Below are 21,719 nucleotides of genomic sequence, written 5' to 3' on the forward strand. Positions count from 1 at the left end.
GCAGCTCCTCTGCAGGGTGCAGTGCAGGGTGCTAAGGGGCTGCCCTGGGAAGGGTCAGGAGTGTGTTCTGGTTAGGAGCTGTTCCCACCACAGCAAACTCCCTTTTCTTTCCTGAGGCTGTTTCCCTGCTGTTGTTTGGTGTGCAGCTCTGATGTGCTGAGTGGATGTGACTCGTTCCAGCACTGCTCCTGGCTCCATGGCCTGGCAGAGCAGCACGGGGCTGCTTGCCATGGGCAGAGCACCTTCTTTGTACCAGCTGTCCCCTAGCTCAGAGGGCAGGTTTGACTGCTCAAACCCTTGGATGGATGGGTTTGTTCTGGTTCAGATTAATCCTGTTTCTTATCCCAGCAAGTCCCATTTTAAAAATCTGGTCCCAAGGTTTTGATATGCAGGATCCAAAGGCTCTGACTGAGCTGTGACTGAATAAAACATTTGCCATTGCTTCAGTTATATCCCTTTATTCCCCATTTTGACTTGTGCTGGACCATCCTTCTAATCTCTGTCCTAGTCTTTTTTTCCCATTTGTGTTGCCAAGACCATTTTCTCCTTCATCGTTTATCAAAGGTGATTTAAAAATGGTTTTCTAAAATTGTGATGACATCATTCCCTGTTCTAGTGCAGAGAATGAAGGGACAGCCTGTTTTCCAGGTTTCTGAGATGTTCCAAAGACAAAAGGAAGGGAATGCATGCCATAATTTATTGACACTGTCCTGTTAATGTAAATCACTACAGACTTTGAGTGTTTTGATGGACATAGGACATGTCTTGCTGCTTTTCCCAGCTGTATAAACAGGGCATTAAGCTCATTCCAAAGCTGGGGCTGCACTATTCTTATAAGTGAATCACAGTGCTTAGGTTTCCTATAGAAGAACTGGATCTCCTGAATTGAAATGTCTTTTTGGTTGGAGAGAAGGTTAGAGAATTTATTCCACACGGGAGATTTCCATGGGACAGAGGTTGGCTCTTCAGTAGGCCAGTAGCTGCCTTTATTTGGCAGTGGCAAGCAGCCACTGTTGATTTGGGGTGTTGATCCCTGCTGTCCTGGCTCTTTCTGAGAGCTGTGGAGTTTTCTTCACCTAACAAAATCTCCCTTTGGATCTGAAGGAATAACATGTAACTCTGGGAACAGCTGGTGTGGAGAGAGGGGTATTGAATGTAGCAGGACATCCATCTCTTCCCTGCACATTCACTTCTGCAGGGGAACATCTGACACAGTGTGAATAAATTTCCTTTATTCCTAGGAAAAACCGTTGCAGTAGGGCAGGATATGGGCAGGGAGTTGGAGCCAGGGCTGAGTGTGTTTGTGTGGGGTGGGCTGGTGCCTTCCTGAGCTTTTCTGCAGAGCCAAGTGCAGGAGCTGAGTTTCTGTCCCAGACATGAGCAAGGGGTGAGTCAGAAAAGTGGTATGGAAGACAGAAAAAGTGTGGGAAGTGGTGTGTGCTGGACACTGGGGATGTGGAAAGCTGAGTCCTTCCTTGCCTCCTCTGCTGTCTTCAGGGTGAGGGAGGGCTGGGCTGTTCACCCTGAGCAGGTGGGGACCTCTCCTGCCTCTTGTGGGGGGAGTGAAGGGCAGTGCCCATGTGCAGGGATGGAAGGAGCTCCTCTGCTCCCTGGAGGGCTCAGTTACAGACACATGCTGCCCTGGGCACACCCTGCTCCTCAGGCAGAGCTCAGGGGCTGTGCCAGCCTCTGGCACAAGCTGTGGCTGAGGGACAGGACAGGGATGTGCCAGCACACCCAGCCCCAGCTGTAGTTGCTGTGCTGGCAGGATTTTCATAAACATTGGTGACTGGGGCTTTTTCTCTCTCTAAAAACCAAGGGAGTGCTGTGGGGTTTTCTTCATGTGGTTCCTGGCTGTCTTCTCCCTGTAGCAGAGGCAGGCTCAGCTCACCAGCTCATCCCCCAGGAATTCCTGCACTCACTGGTTTCCATGTGCTGCCAGTGGAAGTGCTGCTGGCAGGGCTTATATCATTGCCATTTGAAATGCAGAGGGACAGCAGCTTTCATCATTCCTATGGGCAATCCCAGTCACAGTCTTGGGAGTTAAACTTGTTCTTGTGGTCTTGGAAGATGTTCTCTGGAGACTTTGTGAAAAGCCCTGATGCAGCAAAAGGGATTGCAGCCAGTTGGTGTTAAACCAACTGAAAGTGCTTTACTAGAAAAATGGAAAGTCTCTTTTTTGGAAAGTATCCCCACTGGCTGCCCCACAGCCGTGGGCCACGTGGCTTTGGTGACATTTTTCTGTTTTTTCCTGTAAGTCAGGGAAGCCTTGCTGTGCTTTGTGCTGGGTTTGATCTCATGCCTGCTGCTCCATTAGCCATTTGTCTGTTCTCACTGCCAGGCACGAGTTTGACTCGGAGCAGATCCCCGACCTGACCAAGGACATTTACATCCAGGACATCCACTGTGTGGGCTCTCTGTGCAAGCTGTACTTCCGGGAGCTGCCCAACCCCCTGCTCACCTACCAGCTCTACGAGAAGTTCTCGGTGAGTGCCGGGCACTGCAGTCACTGGGGAGTCTGGAGCAGAGACCCTGCAGGCTGGGCCTGCCTCCACGCACTGCCCTGCCTGCTCTGCTCACCTGGGGTGTTAGAGCCATCACAGGGGTGTGGCAGCAAAGCTCCCAGCCCTCCTGATCCCATCCTGCATCCCAGAAAGGGCTGGCAGTGCCCTGGGCTCTGAGGGGCCTTCTCTGAGTCCCCTTCAGCTTACTCAGAGGTGCCTTTGCCCCCTGTGCCATGCTGTGCTGGGGCCCCCAGCAGAAGTCCCTGGCACACTTTCCAGGCTTTGCCATTTCCCAGGAATGAGGTTGAAAGCAAGTGCTGCTCTGAGCTAAATGTCTCCTGCAGGAATTCTCTGTGCCCTTGACATGCCCCAGGTCATGTCTTACTTGGCCTTCCTTACATGATCCATATGCTGCTCTGTGTCCCAGACAGACCCCTCACCCAAGGGGGAGAAGAGCAACAAAACCCACCTGGCTGCCAAGACTGGCATGCTGGGGGTTTATCTGCTGCTAAATCCTTTCCTGCCTCGTTCCAGGATGCTGTTTCTGCTGCTACAGATGAGGAGAGGCTGGTTAAGATCCATGATGTGATCCAGCAGCTGCCCCCTCCCCACTACAGGTGAGTGCAGCCTTATGGTGTTGTGGACATTTTGTGAGAGGAGTTTGTAATTCCAGTTTCCCTCTCAAGACAGCCACACTGTGCCTCTGCATATCCAAATGATTATAGCTGTAGAAAGTTATTCATATTTTAATTAGCTCCTCACCAAACACTGTACAATAAACATGGTCCTACTTCACATCCTTGGAAGCTCTGTCTGGGAGGGAAATAGGAGCTTGTTATGTCAGTGTAAGGAAATATTTTTTTTTTTTATTGGGGGCACAATACCAGTGCTAACAGCACTTTAAAAAAGTTAAATGTAGCCAAAAAATTGCTCGCCTTCAGTCAAACGTGGCCAACTGTATTTTGTCTCCAATTTGCCCCTCCTTGCAGAAATAATAACTGGCAAATAACAGCAATGCTCTGAGAATTACTGATGTAATTAATTATACTAGAGTTATATATTAGAGTAGCATAATAGAGTGTTTAAAAATCACCAATTAAAATACAATATTCAAGCTAATTAGTTGTAATAAGAACTTGTGCTATATGGTAATGAATCTTGACTAAGAACAACAACATTTTAACAGTCTTTAGTATTAAAAATTATGGCAGGGTATGGGGAAAAGGCATCAGACAAATTGGTATTGATGATTGGCTTTAATAACTATATTGAATACTGTTATATACAGTATAATACTCATGTTAATGACACTTTAATATTAATAACAAGTGGTGCATGGTAAGTAGTGTTCACTAATTGTGAATTGTAATTGGTAGAAATAGCTGATGACAACATGTGGTGGAAGTTATTTACAGATGGGTAACTATTTTAATTGGCTGGGCCAGCTCCCCTGATGTGTCCCAGTGGTTTAGGTGACCATTTGGGGGAATGCAGAAGGTATTTGGTGATTGATACCTAATTAGAATATTTCATTACAATCTTGAATTGATTATTGTAATGTATGTTAATCTGCAGGTGAAGTTAGAATTCTGGTCTAAGGGGTCAGGTGTAACACATAAGGACAGCTGTTGATAGCTATTTATAGTAATTTCTTCCTATAAATGTTTAAATTTCATTTACTGTGATGTGTGTACACACACAATGAGTGTGTAAATAACTAATTATAAAAGGTAACTGGGATTTAACTGATGTGTTATAAACTACAACTGTGTTACTTGCTCTTTAAATAAGGTTGGCTAGTTGGTGCAGCAGCTGCTGCTTGTAGTAACTAATGGCAATATTGATATTAATTGAGGGTATGTGGCCCTTTCAAAAGTAAACTGAACTTCTTTTCCATTCACCTTTTCCCTGAAATGATTTTTCCTTTAAAGTAGGGTCTGGTAGCAGCAGCACATCAGTCTCAGAGAGGGGGCACAGCCAACAGCTGGATATGGAATGCTGTAGGTCACGGGGTGCTGCTCTTGTTTCCTGGGGTTTTTATATTTCTGCTGCTCAGTGATGAGAAGGTGCAGGCAGGAGGTGTTTGGTTTCCAGCCAGAGCCCTTTTCTTCACTTTCCAATCTTGTTTATTTGTGGAATTTGGAGCCTCTCTGCTCCATCTCTCTCCCCCTGTCCCCGAAAGGACAGACTGTGAGACAGACACAAGCCAGGGCACCAGGAGGGTTCAGCAGCATTTCACTCTCACCTCCTGCTCACCTCCTTCCAAACACAGCAATGCTGAAATATACAGACCCCACCATTTTTTAATGTGAACAAAAGCCTGTGAAGTTTAACCTTCCATCTGCCTTACTCTGAGAAACCTGCAGCCAGAACCTTCCCAGCAGAACTCAGTACAGCTGGCTGGTTTTCTGTATGCTGGGTCTAAATCAGTGCACCCCCATGCCAGGATCAGCATCCACACATCCCTGAGCACACCCCCATGGCTGTCACACAGCTGCAAAGGGCTTTTTTCTGGAGCTGTCCTTTCCTGAGGCCTGGACCAGTCAGGAGACAGGGCTCAGTCTCCCCAGGCTGTGTCAGCATTGCCACAGCAGCTCCACCGAGGGGCTGAGGGCAAGGAGTGCAGTGCTCCTTTCTGGGAGCTGTCACAGCAAAAGGAAATAATGAGCTGGGTTTGTGCTGTGGATCACAGCCTGGCTTTGCTCAGTGGTGCTGAACATTTGCCTCTCTCCTGTTTTCCAGGACACTGGAGTTCCTAATGAGACATTTGGCTCGTCTGGCTGATTATTGCTCCATCACAAATATGCACACCAAGAACTTGGCCATCGTCTGGGCTCCAAACCTCCTCAGGTACTCTGGGATTTTCCCATTTCAGTACAAGATTAATGTTTACATTCCAGAAAATCCCAGCTTTCAGCAGCTGGAAAGAGCTCTTCTTTTCTTCACCCAGCATCTTCTTCTCCTCCTGTAAAATATGGGAAATTATTCTAAGCAGGATTTTAGATCAGGTGGCAAGTTCCTGACCTAGTGATGTAAAACAGCCCCAGTGTTATCCTGTCTCACACAAAACAGTTCCACTGGCTGCAGTTCTGTCAGTAGTGACAAGGAAGAGTTCCCTCAACCCTCTTTTAGAGGATAATTTCTTCTCTCCTGGTTAGATGAGACTGATGTGTCCTTGATCATCCAGGAAAATTTCTACAGTAGCATCACTGATCATCCACTGCATAAGTCTCTAGAATCTAATTTGACAGCTTTTGGCTGCAAGAATTCAAACTTACAGAAATGATCTTGGATAAATCTGTTTTGAATCTGCATGATATCTGCACTTTAAAATTAATGGTGTAAGTTAAAAATTTTGCTTTAAAAGAAAAAAATAATATCACCCTGCCCTTTACTATTAATTCCTGAACTGCTCTTGTTAGCAATCTGAGAAATCTTGAGTGTGCAGTTCATCAGGGAATCCCAGAAGTGTTTGGGTTGAGAGAGGTATTAAAGCTGCCATGGGCAGGAACACCTTCCACTATCCCAGGTTGATCCAAGCCCTGTCCAGCCTGGCCTTGGCACTCCCAGTTCATGCAGGTGGGCTCTTCTTTCTGGCAGTTCCACCAGCAGTGGAGTGACCTTGTGCTTGAGTTTGCTTTGGTGAGTCCTGGGGCATTCACTCAGCAGGATCAGTTGGAGACACTCCCTGCTCGAGGGAAAATCCTCTTAGAGGCCACAGAAGGTTTGTACAACAGCACTGCCTTGAACTCTGGCACTCATGGAAATGGGTTAACAGAAGTTCTTCATTCTGGATCTTCAGACCTGTCCCAGTCCCTTTTCCTCCCAGCCCAGTGTTCCTCTTGCCCTGCCAGTAGGACTGGAACCAGGATCTGAAGTGTGGCCCTAAATCCCCAGTCAGTGACATTTGTGAGCGTTGCTGAGACTGATCCCCAGAGCTACCCTGAGCCTTTCCTGAGCTGCAGCCCCTGCAGCCCAGTGCTGCCCTCCCTGTCCCTCTGCAGGTCCAAGCAGATCGAGTCGGCGTGTTTCAGCGGCACGGCCGCCTTCATGGAGGTGCGCATCCAGTCGGTGGTGGTGGAGTTCATCCTCAACCACGTGGACGTGCTCTTCAGCTCCAAGCTCAGCCAGGTCATCCGCGACGGGGCAGGTGAGGGCTGGCCTCAGCCTCCCTGGGAGGGGCAGGTGTGTGTGTGAGTGTGTGTGTGTGTGTGTGTGTGTGTGTGCTGGCCTCAGCCTCCCTGGGAGGGGAGAATGGGGCAGGTGTGTGTGTGTGTGTGTGTGTGTGTGTGTGTGCTGGGCCTCAGCCCCCCTGGGAGTGGAAATGCTTTTATTCCTACCCAGAGGACATTCCTGGGTTGGCATGTCAGAGCGCAGAGAGAAAGGGCCTGGGTTTAGAAACTGCTCTCAGTACCTTTCTTAGAAGCCAAGGATGCCCCACAGGAATGCAGAGATGAATGTTTGGCTTCTGCTTTTATGTCCAACCACTGAGAAATTGCAAGGAATCACTTAAATCTTTGTCTCCCATGCTCCCTCTCCTTCATAAACCCATCTTTACTGATGCTCCTGCATACTTAGCCATTGGAGCTGTGGGTAAGTATGCCCATCTGTCTGCCCTCATCCATACCTTAGAACACAAATAGGAATGAATCTCTCTGCATTTAGTAATATTGAGGCTAAGAAACTTAAATCTTGCTCTTAAAGGGCTATTTTGACAGCTCTTGTGCTGGTTATTTACTCTGCAGAGCCTATGTGGGCTTGTGAGCAGGGCTGAGCAGCCACACAGCTCAGGCTGCTGTTGCTTTAGGATGAGGAATGAACCTGGAGCACCTGGAAGTCATCCAGCCTTGGAACCTACAAATTCCCTTGGGTAACTGAGACCACATGTCTGTTCCACGGAGAAGGAGCAGAGCAGCACCAGGAGGAAAGTTTACTCTCTGTGTTAGTGTGGCTGCCACAAGCTGTTCCTGCTCCTAAGCTGCATTAGGGCTGCACCATCTGCCTTGCTAGCCTCCCCTTGCCTGGAACATGCACAGCCACTGCACTTACCACCCCTGGGGCTGCAGAGAGCTGGGTTTCCTCTGTATTTGCTGCTCCCTTCTTTTAAACAAACCCTACCTCTGTTTAGGCTGGGTGAGTTGATCCAAGTCCAGCTTTTTCTTCTGCTGTAGGGCAATTCTAAGTCCATGGAAGCCAGAGGTTAGTTTGGCAAAGCAGTGCCAGCCCCAGCAGGCTGGCTCTGCCAGGAGAAGGAAGATAAGCATGCTCAGAATCCCAGCCAGATGATTATCCAGGCTTAGAATGGCCCTTGTAAATTCGGCTAATTGTTTAATGACTTGGTCATTTGCATTCAGTGGCTCTGACACAGGCCTGGCAGGGAGGAGGGTCAGGCTGTTGGGTTGGCTGGATGCAGGAATTCTGCATTCCACAATGGTTTCCTGGGAGCCTCTGGGTGTGAGCACAGCTCCTGCACCCGCCAGTGAGAGGGGGGAGTGGTGCTGCCAAACCTGTTTTAACCTAAACTTCACCCAGGACAGCATTTACAGCTCCCACACCCCCCAGACTGTGCATCCCTCACACAGAGCTGTGCTGCTCCAGGGACAGCCATGGAACTGGACCAAGCAGAATGTTCTGCACTGGCACATCTCCCCCACAGCCCTGAACTCTCCTGGGAGTAACCCTAGAAATACCTGTACAAGAGGCAATGGCAGACACAGGAGAGCTGCTCCTGCAGTGGGCTCCCTGTAATCTCTCCACGGAAGCTGGCAGCAGCAGGAGGCAGCAGCAGCTACTTTCAGTTTTACACACTCATCTCCCAATCCAGGCACAAGCTCTAAAGGCCACAGGCAAGGCACACAGCAGATTGTATTTGCTGTGTCCAGGTGCTCTTTGGTTTGTAGCAGCTTCAGTCACACATGGCATGTCCTGCTGCACCAGGAAGTGAAATCTGGGAATGACCCAGCCAGGCTTTATGCAAAGGAAAAACATAATTTTCTTTACAGGCTCTTGCATATAGATGAAGGAAAGTATGTCACAAATGTTTCCATCCTACCTGCTTCCCTCTGCTTTTTGTTTTTAATACACTAACCTTATTCTTTTAGTCATCAGTCAGTGTATCTGTGACACTGTGGTCCTGTTTTGTCCACGTCTTTCAATGGTTGGGATAACAAAGGTTCAGAAAAACACAGCACCTCCCTAGACACACAGAGCTGAGCTTTGATCTCTGCACTGCTGGTTGCTGACTCTCCCTGTTGCCTGTGGTTTTCCCTTGCAGGGCACAGCTCTTTATCCCGGCCCAAGTCTCTGCTGGTGTCCTCCCCCTCCACCAAGCTGCTCACGCTGGAGGAGGCTCAGGCACGGACACAGGCCCAGATCAACTCTCCCATCGTGGCAGACAGCAAGTACATCGAAGTGGGAGAAGGCCCAGCAGCTTTGCAAGGGAAATTCCACACTGTCATTGACTTCCCATCTGAAAGGTAGAGACAGGTTTCCTTCCCAGCATGTGTCATAACTGTGTTATTTTGCATGCAGCAAAAATTTGCTTATAGTGACTTGAGACTTGTTAAATTTGTAAAGTATTGCAGCCAGTTTTCCACCTGCTTTGGACCCTGGGAGGATTCAGCTCACGTCAGTGGTCTTGGTTTAGCCAGATAGTTTGTGCTCCACTCCCTCTTGTTTTCAGCAGGGATATCATTTAATGTATAAATCTGTGTTGTCTGTGGTGCAGAGGTGCCTGATGAGTCACACACAGAGATGTAAACAGGGTGAGCACCTGCAGGCATTGGGGTTTTCCAGGACTAACTGCCTGTCACAAATCCAGGTTCCTTTGAAGTGGAGCAGTTGGACAGACTTGAGGACACTGGAAATTAACCATGGCAGTGTAGGAGACTGAGGTGGTTTTATAACAGGAGTGAGAGATGCTTTTGAACACCTTTATGGCTGCCCAGCTTCCCAGAGAGCTGGGGCTTCTTCCATAAAATCCATCCCTTGGCTACTGGATCAGACAAGGAAGAGCCTTTCCTCACCTGCACTGCAGCTGCTTTGCAGTGGGTGGGAGAATTTACACAGCAAGACTTTAGGGCCGAGCTGGAAGAATGCAAACATCCTCAGCTGTGGAAAAGAGGGAGTTGCCAAGCAGACACCAGGAGTTCTGAGCAGAAAGCAGTGTGCTGATAACAAGCAGCCAGAATTGAGCTGCAGCACCCCCTCCATCCATGTGTTCCACTTTCTCTCCCCAGGAAAAGGCCTCCCAGCAAGATAAAGAAGTCTCCAGTGGGGAGCTGGCGTTCCTTCTTCAACCTGGGAAAATCCTCCTCCGTGTCCAAGCGCAAGCTGCAGCGCAACCCCAGCGAGCCCTCCGAAATGAAAGCCATAGCCCTGGCAGGTGAGGCCTCCTCCAAAGCCCAGGGTTTTCAGCAGTGCAGTGATGTTTCCTGTGGGCTCTTATCTCCTTCTAGCGTCCAAGCCGTGCATGACACCTCCAGTAGCTGTTCTTTCCCAGTGGAGCCTGCCGGGGCTCACACCTCTGTGCTTTGGAAAGGCAAGATGTGGCTGCTGCTGTAATAAGTCACAGGATAATTTCTTCTGACACTCCCATTATGAAATGAGAATACAGTTCTGGCTCCCCTTGGTGCTCTCAGAAGATGAAACAAGGGAAAGGCACCTTCCCACAAACACATTCCCTCCAAAAGCTTTACCAGAGTACCCAGAGAAGGCAGCCAACAGCCCTTTGTAGCCACAGACAGGATATGGAGGTGGAATTCTCAGCCTTTTCCATATATAATTTCTGTCTCTTTCCAAACTTAAAAATAGCAACAACTTGTTTTTGCAGTAAAACACACCACAAATCCCAAAACATGGGCCCGAGAGAACTTTTATTCCCTCATCTCCCAGGTTGATCTTTAAATTCTTACCCTCACAGTCCTTGCACTCTCTATGATCCTCTTCAAGACTGTCTCCTCAGATACTGAAGTTATGCTTGTTTAGTGCCCATAAAACAGGGTGTGTAGATGCTCCTTCCTTCTCCCTTTTTGAGGGATTTTGCTTGTGGGGTTTGTTTCCCAGCCTGTCACCTGCAGCAGTCACCACATGCATGGGTTACTGTCTCCAGGTAAAACGAGAGTCAGAAACCTACCTTCAAACAGAATTGCTCTCAGGACAGCGATGGTGCTAGAAATGCATTTGTGTTTTTCCTGCCACCATTATCCAGCTAAATGCAAAGCCCTTTCCTAACTGATCCTTTCCCTGTGTGGTTCCTTCCCTCAGGAGGACGAGGAGACAGCGGGACGCTCCGCTCAGCCAAGAGCGAGGAGTCCCTCACCTCCCTGCATGCCGTGGATGGTAAGGCAAAATCCTACCTGCACCTCTGAGAAATGGGCATTGAGGGAGGCACTCTGACATCTCTGGCTGTAGGTATTCAACAGGGCAGGTTTTTCAGCTCTCCAGGGGAAGCTGAACTTGCTAACTGATGAAGCAGCTTTCTGCTCCCAGCACAGATGGGTCTCACAGAAATGCTCTTCACGGCTTTTCCTGCTTTTAAGGTTAAAAAAAAGCAAACTTCTTGCTCTGGTGTAGCTGGCACTGCTGATGTTCATTCCTTGGCTCCTCCCCTTGCTATTTCAAGGTTGACAGGACAGCATTGTGAAGGAAAGTGCTCTCTGAGACAGGCCTTCAGCACATTTAAAGTGTCTTTGCTTGTGCACACAGCTTAGTTTCAGACCAAATTGTGCCTGGCAAGTGCTGTAGAAGAGCTTAAGCAAATGGAGTAAGCAGTGAGTGCCAAGGATGGTACTTTGTGTGCAGAGATCACCAGGGGAGCCTCTGGCTGCCTTAGACTGCCCTGACACCCCCAGCCCCCAGGAGAGGAGGTTCTGTCACTAACCCCCGGTGTCTCTTCACCTCCAGGGGAATCCAAACTGTTCCGGCCCAGAAGGCCCAGGTCCAGCAGCGATGCCCTGTCTGCCTCCTTCAACGGGGAGCTGCTGGGGAGCATGAACCGCTGCAACTCCTACGACAACCTCCCCCACGACGACAGCGACGGCGACGAGGGGCTGATCCACGTCCCTGCGCTCATCTCGCCGCGCTCCTCGGAGGACGTGGACCTCAGCCCGCCCGACATCGGCGTCGCCAGCCTGGACTTCGACCCCATGTCCTTCCAGTGCAGCCCCCCCCAGGCGGAGTCCGAGTGCCTGGACAGCAGCACCTCCCTGCTGGAGTCCGTCGATACCAGTAGGGACAAGCCCAGCCTGCTCAAGAAGGATTTCGAATCGGGCAGCCAGTCCCAGACCCCAGGCAGTGCCACGAGCTCTGAACCAGTGTCCCCTTTCCAGGAGAAGATGAGTCCCTTCTTTACGCTGGACCTGAGCCCCACAGAAGAGCAGGCCTGCAAACCCCTCAGCTTCTCGCCCAAGACAGCCCGAAAACCGATCAAATCTCCACCGCTGAGCACAGAACCCACCTCCTTTGTGCTGCCTAGCCGTGTGCCAGAGGCCGTGGGAGGAGTGCCCACCACATCCAGGAACTCCTCTGCTTCCAGCTGGAGCAAAGAGATTGGCATCACTGAGATCACAAACAGGTCCCCAACCCAGATGTCCTTGCCCCTGAAAAACAGTGAAACAGGAGCAGGGGAAGGAGCCCACCAAGAACTGCAGCATCCCCAGCTAGTGGCTGCTTGCAAAGCAGATTTGCCAGAAGAAGGGGAGAGAGCCATGCCAAGCAGTCAGAATAAGACTGTACCCAGTGGACACACCCAGCCAGGTACAGTGCATTTTCCTCCATTCTTTCTGTAAGTTCCAAAGGGGAGCTGCTCTCAGAACCATCCTCCTCTGCGTGCCTTTAGGAGAGGGGATTGCCCGTCAGTTCTGGTCACGAGTGTCTTGCAGGGCTGTGCAGATCAGTAGTCTTAACCTCTGCCTTCTCCCTACATCACACAAATCTCGGATAATTTCCATAATGCTTTATATTCTGCTTTTTTTTCCCCCATCCTGTCATATGTGAAAATCTCTAGCATATCCTTCTCAATCATTTCAGCCAATAGACCATATAAGACTTTTTAAAATTAAAAATCTGGCAACACTCGAAGAAGGGACCTTTCCGCCTAAAACCTTATGATCAAAATTGTGTAAGGGTATCTCATTCTCTGCTACCTCCTTCCTACCTCTAGAAAAGCAAGAGGAGCCTTTAGACAATCTCTTGGGTTTTTTCCTCTTTGTGATGAACTGCTGTGCTGTCGAGCAGTGTTTGCCTGTGAGACACAAGCGTTTCACATCAGAAGGAACTGCCACTGTGAAAATGTGGAGAGCATCTATTTTTTTATAATAGTCGTTAAGGTCACTCTCCTTATTGGGTAACATAAAATCACTCTCTCTCTCAATTTTCCCCCCATTAGGAGCAGTTGCCCTCGACTCCCCCCAGGATCCTGTTCCCGTCAGTTCTGTGTCTCTTATCCCTCCTCCTCCTCCGAAAAATGCAGCGCGCATGCTGGCCCTAGCGTTAGCCGAGTCCGCACAGCAAGCATCGGCCCAGTCCCACAAAAGGCCAGGAGATGCTCATGCTGAAAGCACAAATTATGGAGAGGCTGAAGCTGGCACAGCTCTAGAAAAGCTCCATCTCTCTGCGGGCGCTCCCGACAAGCTCCACCTGTTCACTGCTCTGCCCGAGAACCACCTGCACTTCCAGCCCGGGGCAGCTTTAGAGCAGGACTGCCAAGGCACGGCCGGGGAGCAGAACCACCCGCCCGGCGCACCCGGAGGCCAGCAGCCCCCGCCGCTCCGCACGGGCGCGCCCGGGGACGCGGCGGGCAGCAGGGATGCGGAGCAGGAGCAGCCCGCCCTGCAGCCCAGCAGAGCGGGGGACAAGGAGCCCTTCCCGGCGCAGGCGGGGGAGCGGGAGCCCGCGGCCGTCCGCGGCCCGGGGGCGCCGCCGGAGCGGGAGCTGCCCGGCGCGGAGCTGCCCGGGGACCGGCTGCACGCTGCCTGCGCGCCCGAGGACAAGCTGCCGGCTGCCCCCGCGCCGGCCGCCGGGGACAGGGGCGCCCCGGGCGCGCTGCCCTACCTGAGCACGCTTCCCGGTGCGGCCCCGCCCGGGCTCGCCCCCCAGGCAGACGGCACCGTCCCGCGGGCGGCCGCGGGCTCGGCACAGAGACAGGAGCACCAGGCAGCCGTGGGACAGGTGCCAGCGGCCAAGGCACCCGGCGGCTCCGGGCAGGTACGTGCTGCTCCCTGCACTGCTCCTCTGGAATATTCCCCTGCACTGCTTCCCTCACTGCTCCCTGCACTGCTCCTCTGGAATATTCCCCTGCACTGCTTCCCTCACTGCTCCCTTCACTGCATCCTGCAGTGCTCCCTGCCCTGCGCCCTGCACTGCTCCTCTGGAATGCTCCCCGCACTGCTTCCCTCACTGCTCCCTGCCCTGCTCCCTGCACTGCTCCTCTGGAATGCTCCCCGCAGTGCTCACTGCCCTGCTCCCTGCACTGCTCCCCGCAGTGCTCCCTGCACTGCCTGCCCTGCTCCCTGCCCTGCGCCCTGCACTGCTCCTCTGGAATGCTCCCCATAGTGCTCCCTGCACTGCTCCCTGCACTGCTCCTCTGGAATGCTCCCTTCACTGCTCCTTTCACTGCTCCCTTCTCTGCTCCCCACCCTGCTCCTCTGTAATGCTGAGCACTGGGAACATCCGTCCAAATCCACATGGCAAGGTGGGAGGGGGATTTGCAGGACCCCAGGAGTGACATGGGTGTAACACAGACACATCCTTGCAGGAAATCCTGTGCTGCTTTCCTAAGGCAACATCCCAGAATACCCACTCTCCTTGATTTTAAGAAAGTATCTGCATAGGCAGCCGACAGGGATTGATAGTTGAGAGTCCTCAGAAGAATTTTTGTATTCTCTGACAAGGTCCTCTTCCAGCATCCTGGTTAGGCTCTTGTCCAGTCAGTGACAGAATGAGAAAACACAGTCTTACCCTGCAGCAGGGGAGCTTTAGGTTGGGCGACAGGAAGAATTTCTTCACGGAAGGGGTTATTAGGTGCTGGAAGGGGCTGCCCAGGGAGCTGGTGGGGTGAGTCCCCATCCCTGGAGGTGTCCAGGGAGCAACTGGATGTGGCACTCAGTGCTCTGGGCTGGTGACAAGGTGGGGATTGGTCTCAGGTTGGACTCAATGGTCTCAGAGGTCTTTTCCAACCTCAGTAATTCTGAGATTCTGTTAAACAAATCAGGTCAGATTCTTTGTGCAGGATTGGAAGTGTTCTGTCAGAAATTGAAACCCCCAGCCCATGAAGCATGCCTGGCTGCAGCCCATCCTGAGCCCTTCAGCCACATTTAAGGCAGGAATTTCTGCTCCACTGTACCTCTCGATCTGCTCACCAGGGCCTGAGGAGGTTACATCCAGGAACATTTTCATTAACACCAGACATTTAAAAGCAGACCACCTAACGAAACAATGAGAGCACCATGTGAAGAGACAGACACCTCCTCCCCTTCCCCTGGTTTGGCATTTGCAGAACACACCAGTTGTGATGGGTCCCAAAATGTGCCAGTGGCATAATGTCTGCACATGCTGACAGAGGCAATCTACGCTTGTGTCTTTCCCCAGCAAATAGAAACCGGGCACAGACATGCTGGAATGGAGCTGTTCCACACAAGTGTCTGGGATGTTCTAACTACAGAAAAGCAGGGAAAAGCTGCTTGTCCCTCACTTTGTCTGCTTTCTTCCCTGCAGATGTGGAGCACTGCTGCACCTGAAAAGCCTCTGGAGCCCACGCCAGGCTTTGTCTCTGAGAGCAGTTCCAGTGCCCGTGGCCCCTCTTCCGTGCCTGTGGGCCCCCAGGGCCACCTGGAAAAGCCTCGGGAGAGCACGAGGGCTCCCCCGCTGCACCTGCGCTCCGAGTCCGTCCCTGCTCCCTCCTCCTACGGCTTCGCGCCTCCCGTGCCGCCCGTGAGGACGCTGGAGAGCAAGATCGCCGCGGCCATGCACTCCAACAACGCAGATACCATCAACAACTCCAACTACCACTCCTTCCTGGCCTCCTCCATGCTGGCGTCCTCCGTGGAGGAGGCGCTGCTGCCGCCGCCGCCGCCGCCTCCCAAGCACTCGTCCCTGCAGCCGGTGTACGTGCCGCACCCCAAGCCGGAGAGCCTGCCCGAGCCCGTGGGGCCCGACAGCTACCTGCACGGCAAGCACCAGTACCGGCCCGAGGCCGGCCCTGCCCACGGCTACCTCGGCAAGGCCGAGCAGCACCAGCCCTACCCGCCCCGGCCGGAGCCGCCCGCGGCCGCGGGCGCGCGCTACGGCTCCTACGGCACGCAGGGCAAGGGCTCTGCCGCCGGCCTGCACCCCAAGCCCCGCGGCCGCCCCGACTTCGTGTCCTCAGTGAGCCCCGCGGGGCTGCGGGGCGCCGCCTATGCCGAGGAGGCCCCCCCGTACCCCACCATCCGCAGGGTGCAGTCGCTGCACGTGCCCAGCGCGGCCGCCGCCGCCGCCATCCGCTCCGTGCCCATCTCCCGCACCGAGGTGCCCCCGGACGACGAGCCCGTGTACTGCCCGCGGCCCCTCTACCAGTACAAGCCCTACCAGCCCCACTCCGACTACCACGTCACGCAGCTGCAGCCTTACTTTGAGAACGGGCGGGTCCATTACCGCTACAGCCCCTACTCCAGCTCCTCCAGCTCCCCGTACTATGCCGCGGACGGGAGCTTCTACGACCTGGATCCCTACAGCACCGTGCGGGTCCGGCCCTTCCACGGCCTGCCCGGCCGCGAGTTCGGCCCCTACGCGTCCCGCCTGCCGGGCAAGGGGCTGTACCGCTACCCCAGCCTGGCCGCCTACCCCCGGGCGGGGCTCATCAACCACCTGGGCAAGGAGCACAGCTTCGTCAGCAGGGACGTGCCCCCCGCCCCGGACATCAAGCACATGTACATGTCCTGGGACCTGGAGGACATGGACAAGTACCGCATGCAGTCCATCCGCCGCGAGAGCCGCACGCGCCAGAAGGTCAAAGGGCCCCTCATGTCCCAGTACGACAACGTGGCCCCGCTGCTGCAGGAGGAGCTGGGGGGCCTGGACGCCGTCCACCTGCGCAGCAAATCCGACCCTGGCAAGAGCGGCCTGCTCACGGTGGCAGAAGGGAAGGAGGGCAGGTACCCAGCCAAGGCGGCCACGCCTGAAGGGGACGAGCGTTACTATGGGCAGCATGCGGAGCCTGAGCTGGACAGAGCCCACTATCATGGCGGGGGCTACGGCAACGGGCAGCCCGAGAAGCCGTCCCTGCCCCAGAAGCAGAGCAGCATCCGGAACAGGAAGATGCACGAGCCAGGTGGCAGCAGCAGCGAGCACAGGACGCATTTGCAGCAGGAAGCGAACCATAGGCAGCCTTCCGAGCCCAAAAATGGACCCCCCTACCCCGAGTACAGGCCCAAGGGCGGCCTGGAGCCCTCCGAGCCCATGGGCTACCAGCACTCGGGCAGCAAGTACATCCCGGCCAGCCAGGAGACCCTGAGGCTGAACCACAAGGACGGGAGGCTGGCCGAGGACAGGCTGGATCTGGAGAGGCCCCGAGGCAGAGCGGCCGTGGAGAAGCACTCCAGAGACTGCTACAAGGAGGAGGAGCACGCCGCCCCTGCCGCGGCCCCGCCGCCCAAGCCCGAGCGGAGCCACAGCCTGCGCGTGCGGGAGCACCCCGAGCCCCTGGAGAGGGACTCGGCCCTGCTGTACCCCTACCAGACCCTGGGCAAGCGCCAAAGCACCATGACTGTGGTGTCCCAGTACGATAACCTGGAGGATTACCACACCCTGCCCCAGCACCAAAGAGGGGGCTATGCTGGCGCGGGGGGCTTCGTGCCCCCCGGCTTCCCCCACGTGCACAGCAGGACTTACGCCACGGCGCTGGGGCAGGGCGCCTTCCTCCCCACAGAGCTGTGTCTGCAGAGGCCCGAGACAGAGGTGCACGTCGAGTGAGCTGGGGGGACGAGGGATAGAGTCTAAGCAGCCTCTGCTGGACAGTGGACTGTTTTATTTTTTCAGTGATGGAGAAACACTCCCCGACCTTGCCCCAGTGAGCAAAGCAAAGCCCCCTCAGCCCTCCCCTGGCCCCCACTCACTGTTTTTATGTAGTAGAGCTCTAGATTTTCATGTAGTTTTGAGCCACCTGGGAGGACAGGGCAGGCTGTTGGCACACAGGGGTTGCCAGAGGCCGGGCAGGGCTGGCACGGATGCTGTCGGGGCAGGGAGGGAAGGAGTTTTCCCTCCCCAGACGTGACACTGGCTGCTCCTCCCCACGCCCACAGTCCCGTGTATGATGGGCTGTGCACGATGGACTGTGCCTGCAGCTCTGTCCTGCTGCAAACTGCCCATCCCAGGCTGGCTCCCAGGAAAGGGCCATGGAGGAACCTCAGAATTCAGCCCCAGCAGGAGGGGGCTGGGGCAGGGCTCCCCAGGGATCCTCTCCTTGCTGAGGCCCTGCCTCTCCCGTGGGTGTAGTGCTCCCACTGCAGCTGCTCTGAGCTCGGTGGGAGCCTGGTCTGACTTCAAGCCTGTGGAATAGGCTCCAAAGCCAGCTCAGAACATGACACACTCATTACATTTCTTGCTTATTAACAAGCTGCTTCTGCCTACAAGAAGTTCATTTCCTTCACATTTCTCTGTTGTAAGCAGAGGCCAGCTGCGGGAGCCACGTAGAGCAGGTTTGCATTTCTCACACCAAAAGAAATAAAACACAAAACTGCACCAAACCCTACCCCCAGAGCTGGGAACAGCACACCAGTTCCATGCCAGTCCTTCCTCTTTGCTGCAAGGCTGTTCGTGGCCCAGATGAGCTCATTCCATCCTATGGCTGGCATGACTGCGCCATCTCACGGCAAAAAATACTAGAAAAATAAGTTAAAAAAAACTCTATAGCATCATGTAAATCAGAGCCCACCTTGCCAGCTGTGTGTGACAAGTTGTCTGCATGAGCAGCTACCCTGGGCCAGGTCCTGCAGCAATTCCATCAGGGCATGCTCCTGCTGAGCTTAAGGTGGAGGTCTCCAGACTCTGCAGCCTCTGAGTTCCATGCTGGGCAGAGATCCCCAAGGAGCTGTGGCACACACAGAGCAGTGACGTGCCCAGGTGCTGCTCTTCCAGTACCCAGTGAGTAGGGACAGAAGGCCAGTGCACTCTAAAACACACCAAAAATGGTGTCCAAGCTGTTGAAAGGCTTTGATATTGTAAAAACAGCTGCCTCTCAGACTCCCCAGGACTCACACCCCCTGTACAAATAAAGCACATCCATTCCATTAGGTAGGGCTTGCAAGCAATACTTGAGATTTAGCAGTTTTTAAATGTTCACTGATAAATTCTAAGGTCATTTCTGTTCCGCGTGGTTGAAGAACTTCTCTACCTGTTTTGAATCTAATGTTTTATGAAAAACCTGGAAGTCCTGCAGTTAGCACACAGCTGCTTAGGTGGGGTTTTTTGAACAAAAGGTTTCATGGCTATTTTGGGACTTTTAAATCCTAAGGAAAACCTGCTTCTAGTTGCTGACTACTCTGTATCTGTTTGCTTCTTTTAATCTTGGAGCCTTGTCTGGGGCTGTTTCAGTAACTACTCTCTGGTTCTATTTTATTGTGCAATGCTGGTGTTTTAAGCATTTTGTTTAGAAGAGTTCTCACGTGTTACAGAATGAAATCCAGCAGTTAAGAAAAAAGAAAAAAAGAAAGAGGGGAAAAAAAAAAGAGAAAAAAGCAGCACTGTGATGCAGGTTACCACAATCTTCTCACGAGGAGTTCCCAGGTAGAGGGGTTGGGGTTTTTGGTGAGGGAATGCTTTTAGTAAAGTTTTCTTTTAAGGAAAACTGGCAGAACCGCACAGAAAGGGGCCACTGGGTGAGCCACCCTGTCTCCTCTGGCAGGAAGGGTTGAGCTGCCCCGGTTCCTCAGGAGCCAGGCTGGATTATCTGTGCTCCCAGCAGAGCTGTGCTGTGCCAGGGCTAGGAGCAGCCTCAGCCCCTGGTTATCTGCCAGCTCTCCAGTTGAAGCAGGGACAAGTGTTTGGTTCAGGCTGTTTGGGATTCAGGTAACGAGAGCTGCAGGTCCAACCTCTGTCTCTGAGAAAGCCTTAACTCCCCCCTGCCCCGCAGCCTCCCCCTCCCTCTGCCTGGGCCTTACTCACCAGGACTATCCTGCCACTACGAGGGGCTTCTCCCAGCTCCTGCTAACTGTAAACACCTCTGGATTTTCCTGCTCGAAGCCACTTAGTCCCTGTAGAGCCCAAGTGCCATCCCTGGACAGCCTCTGCTCCTGGGTGCTGTGCTGCTCCCCCGAGCTGGGCTCTCCCTGCATTGTGTGAAGTGCCAGGTGTGAAGCACCTGCCCATCCATCACAAACACACCCTTCAGCACCTCTCCCGAAGGGCTTCTGCAAGTGCACACCTGGCCCCTGCCCGGAGGGCTGCTGCAAACAGCCTTTGGGCATGAGAGGAGGACAGCAGAGCAGTGACCCCGAGCCATCTCCCCCTCAGCACACAGCCACAGCAGGTGTGCTCCAAGGGTGGAAGCTCTCCAAGAACCCAAACTCATGTCCAGCACTGCTGAGCCACAGTACAGAATTCAAAAAGGTGAAGGCACCAGCTTTTCCCAGGTAACACAGACCAACACCTTTATTTTATGTTGCTCCTGCCCATGGCTTCAGCAGCCTCCTGCATGACCCCGTTCTGCCAAGCCATACAGTGAACTATGCAGTGCTGCTCCTGCCCTGGGCTCAGTCTGCTGGTCCTGCAGAGAGTTTTACCTCCTTATGGACCCCAGAATGCATAGGTGAGGTTGGAAAGGGTGTCATGCATAAGAGCGAGCAGGGAGGTGACACAGGAGTCTTGGGTGAGCTGGAGGACGGTGACTGCCCAGTCCTGTGTGGCAGAGAGCAGGGAGCCAGCAACACAGAGAGCCCTCTAATCAAGTGCAGTTGTGCTCAGGCTCAGCCATTCCTTGCTAAGCACAGCCCCAGGAGGTGAGAGCAGCTGTTCCCCAGCAGTCCCTCACACAGGCACTGCACCTTCAGCTGCACCTCTGCTGTGGAGCAGGACAGAGCCACAGGAGACCTTCCTTGGGAAGGGAAGTCTAGGTGAGTAATGAGGACTTGGCCCCTGTGAAGTCTTACGTAAAGCATTAATTTCTGATTTTTGCAGAGTCTTATCAGGTGATACCTATATGCATCTCTGAGAGCACCCCCACAACTTTGTGCCTATGTCTTTGCAGCGATCCCCCTCCCCTGCTCACCGCTGGGGGATCAGTAAGGATTGCACAGTGGTAGTAAGTTGCTGCACAAAACCAAAACTGACTTGAAGATGTCCTGTTCCTCTTTGAGCCCAGAAGGGACAGAACCTCAAGTGTGCTCTGCCATCCCCCGGGCTGGTGACAGGGCACCGACTCGAGTGGTGTGTTAAATGTCAGGAAATTGGGTGAGAAGTTGTTTCCCTTCCTTTCGTTGCAGCGGCTTAGGCATGTTCCTGTTTCCCAGAGCCCCGGACCCACGTGAAGGGCATGGTGTGGTGTGAGCAAACACCACCGTTCCTGTGTGCAGAGTCCTGCCTTGTCCAGCTGGGGGAGGGAGGGAGGGAGGGAGGGAGGAGAAAAGGGTTGTTTGCCGTTCATTTTCCTGCTGTAGAAGACTTGATTTTTCTTTCCCTGAGCCGCATGAGAGAAACATCCCAGAAAGTCTTGGGTTACCTTTGGAGTTCCCTTCACTTTAATTTATAGAGTGTCTTTTTTTGTGAACTGGTGTAAAATGTATATGCCGACAAGCTCATGTATTTTTATGTAAATATTTTTTGTGATTTCCCCACTTGCCCTTCTCTGTAAATATTTAGAATTCTCATATTCTTCTCACCTTGTATGATGCAGATGTGGTTTTGTTTCTGTTTTTTATTTGTACTGTAATGCAACAATCCAGACTGAGGTGTCTTGTGGTATTAAACAAAAGCAACAGTCCCACTGAGCTCACACTCAGATGTGCAACTTGACAGCATTAATCAAGCCAGGTTAAAAACTACTCAGGTGTGCCTGTGTGTATTTTTTCTTCTGCCTCGTTAATTAACAGTGTACTTAAAAAACAAAGCAGGAAGAGCCAGCTTGGGGCCGTGCCTTGGAGGGAGGGATCCTGGCAGGCAGCTAAGGATGAGGGAGGTGACTTTGAATTCCCATGCCGAGGCCTGGGCTCATCTGTGCCATTCCACCTGTGCCCATCGCTGCTT

The 21,719-nt window shown here is 53.0% G+C and overlaps 1 protein-coding gene across 2 annotated transcripts in view; it reads left to right on the plus strand.

The window, feature by feature from the left end:
• The window catches only part of ARHGAP32 (Rho GTPase activating protein 32), a 233,726-nt gene extending 212,209 nt beyond the window's left edge, over positions 1 to 21,517 (plus strand). For both annotated transcript variants that reach the window (XM_056509588.1, XM_056509589.1), the window contains 10 exons: positions 2,342 to 2,486; positions 3,039 to 3,121; positions 5,247 to 5,354; positions 6,509 to 6,654; positions 8,779 to 8,980; positions 9,743 to 9,888; positions 10,770 to 10,844; positions 11,409 to 12,260; positions 12,892 to 13,709; positions 15,219 to 21,517. In XM_056509588.1, coding sequence (XP_056365563.1) covers positions 2,342 to 2,486; positions 3,039 to 3,121; positions 5,247 to 5,354; positions 6,509 to 6,654; positions 8,779 to 8,980; positions 9,743 to 9,888; positions 10,770 to 10,844; positions 11,409 to 12,260; positions 12,892 to 13,709; positions 15,219 to 17,453 — 4,810 coding nt within the window. In that variant the 3' untranslated portion in view covers positions 17,454 to 21,517. The remainder of the gene's footprint in view (positions 1 to 2,341; positions 2,487 to 3,038; positions 3,122 to 5,246; positions 5,355 to 6,508; positions 6,655 to 8,778; positions 8,981 to 9,742; positions 9,889 to 10,769; positions 10,845 to 11,408; positions 12,261 to 12,891; positions 13,710 to 15,218) is intronic.
• The last annotated feature ends 202 nt before the right edge of the window (positions 21,518 to 21,719 follow it).

The sequence above is a fragment of the Oenanthe melanoleuca genome, chromosome 24, assembly GCF_029582105.1.
Source record: "Oenanthe melanoleuca isolate GR-GAL-2019-014 chromosome 24, OMel1.0, whole genome shotgun sequence".
In the NCBI taxonomy this organism is placed as follows: Eukaryota; Metazoa; Chordata; class Aves; order Passeriformes; family Muscicapidae; genus Oenanthe; species Oenanthe melanoleuca.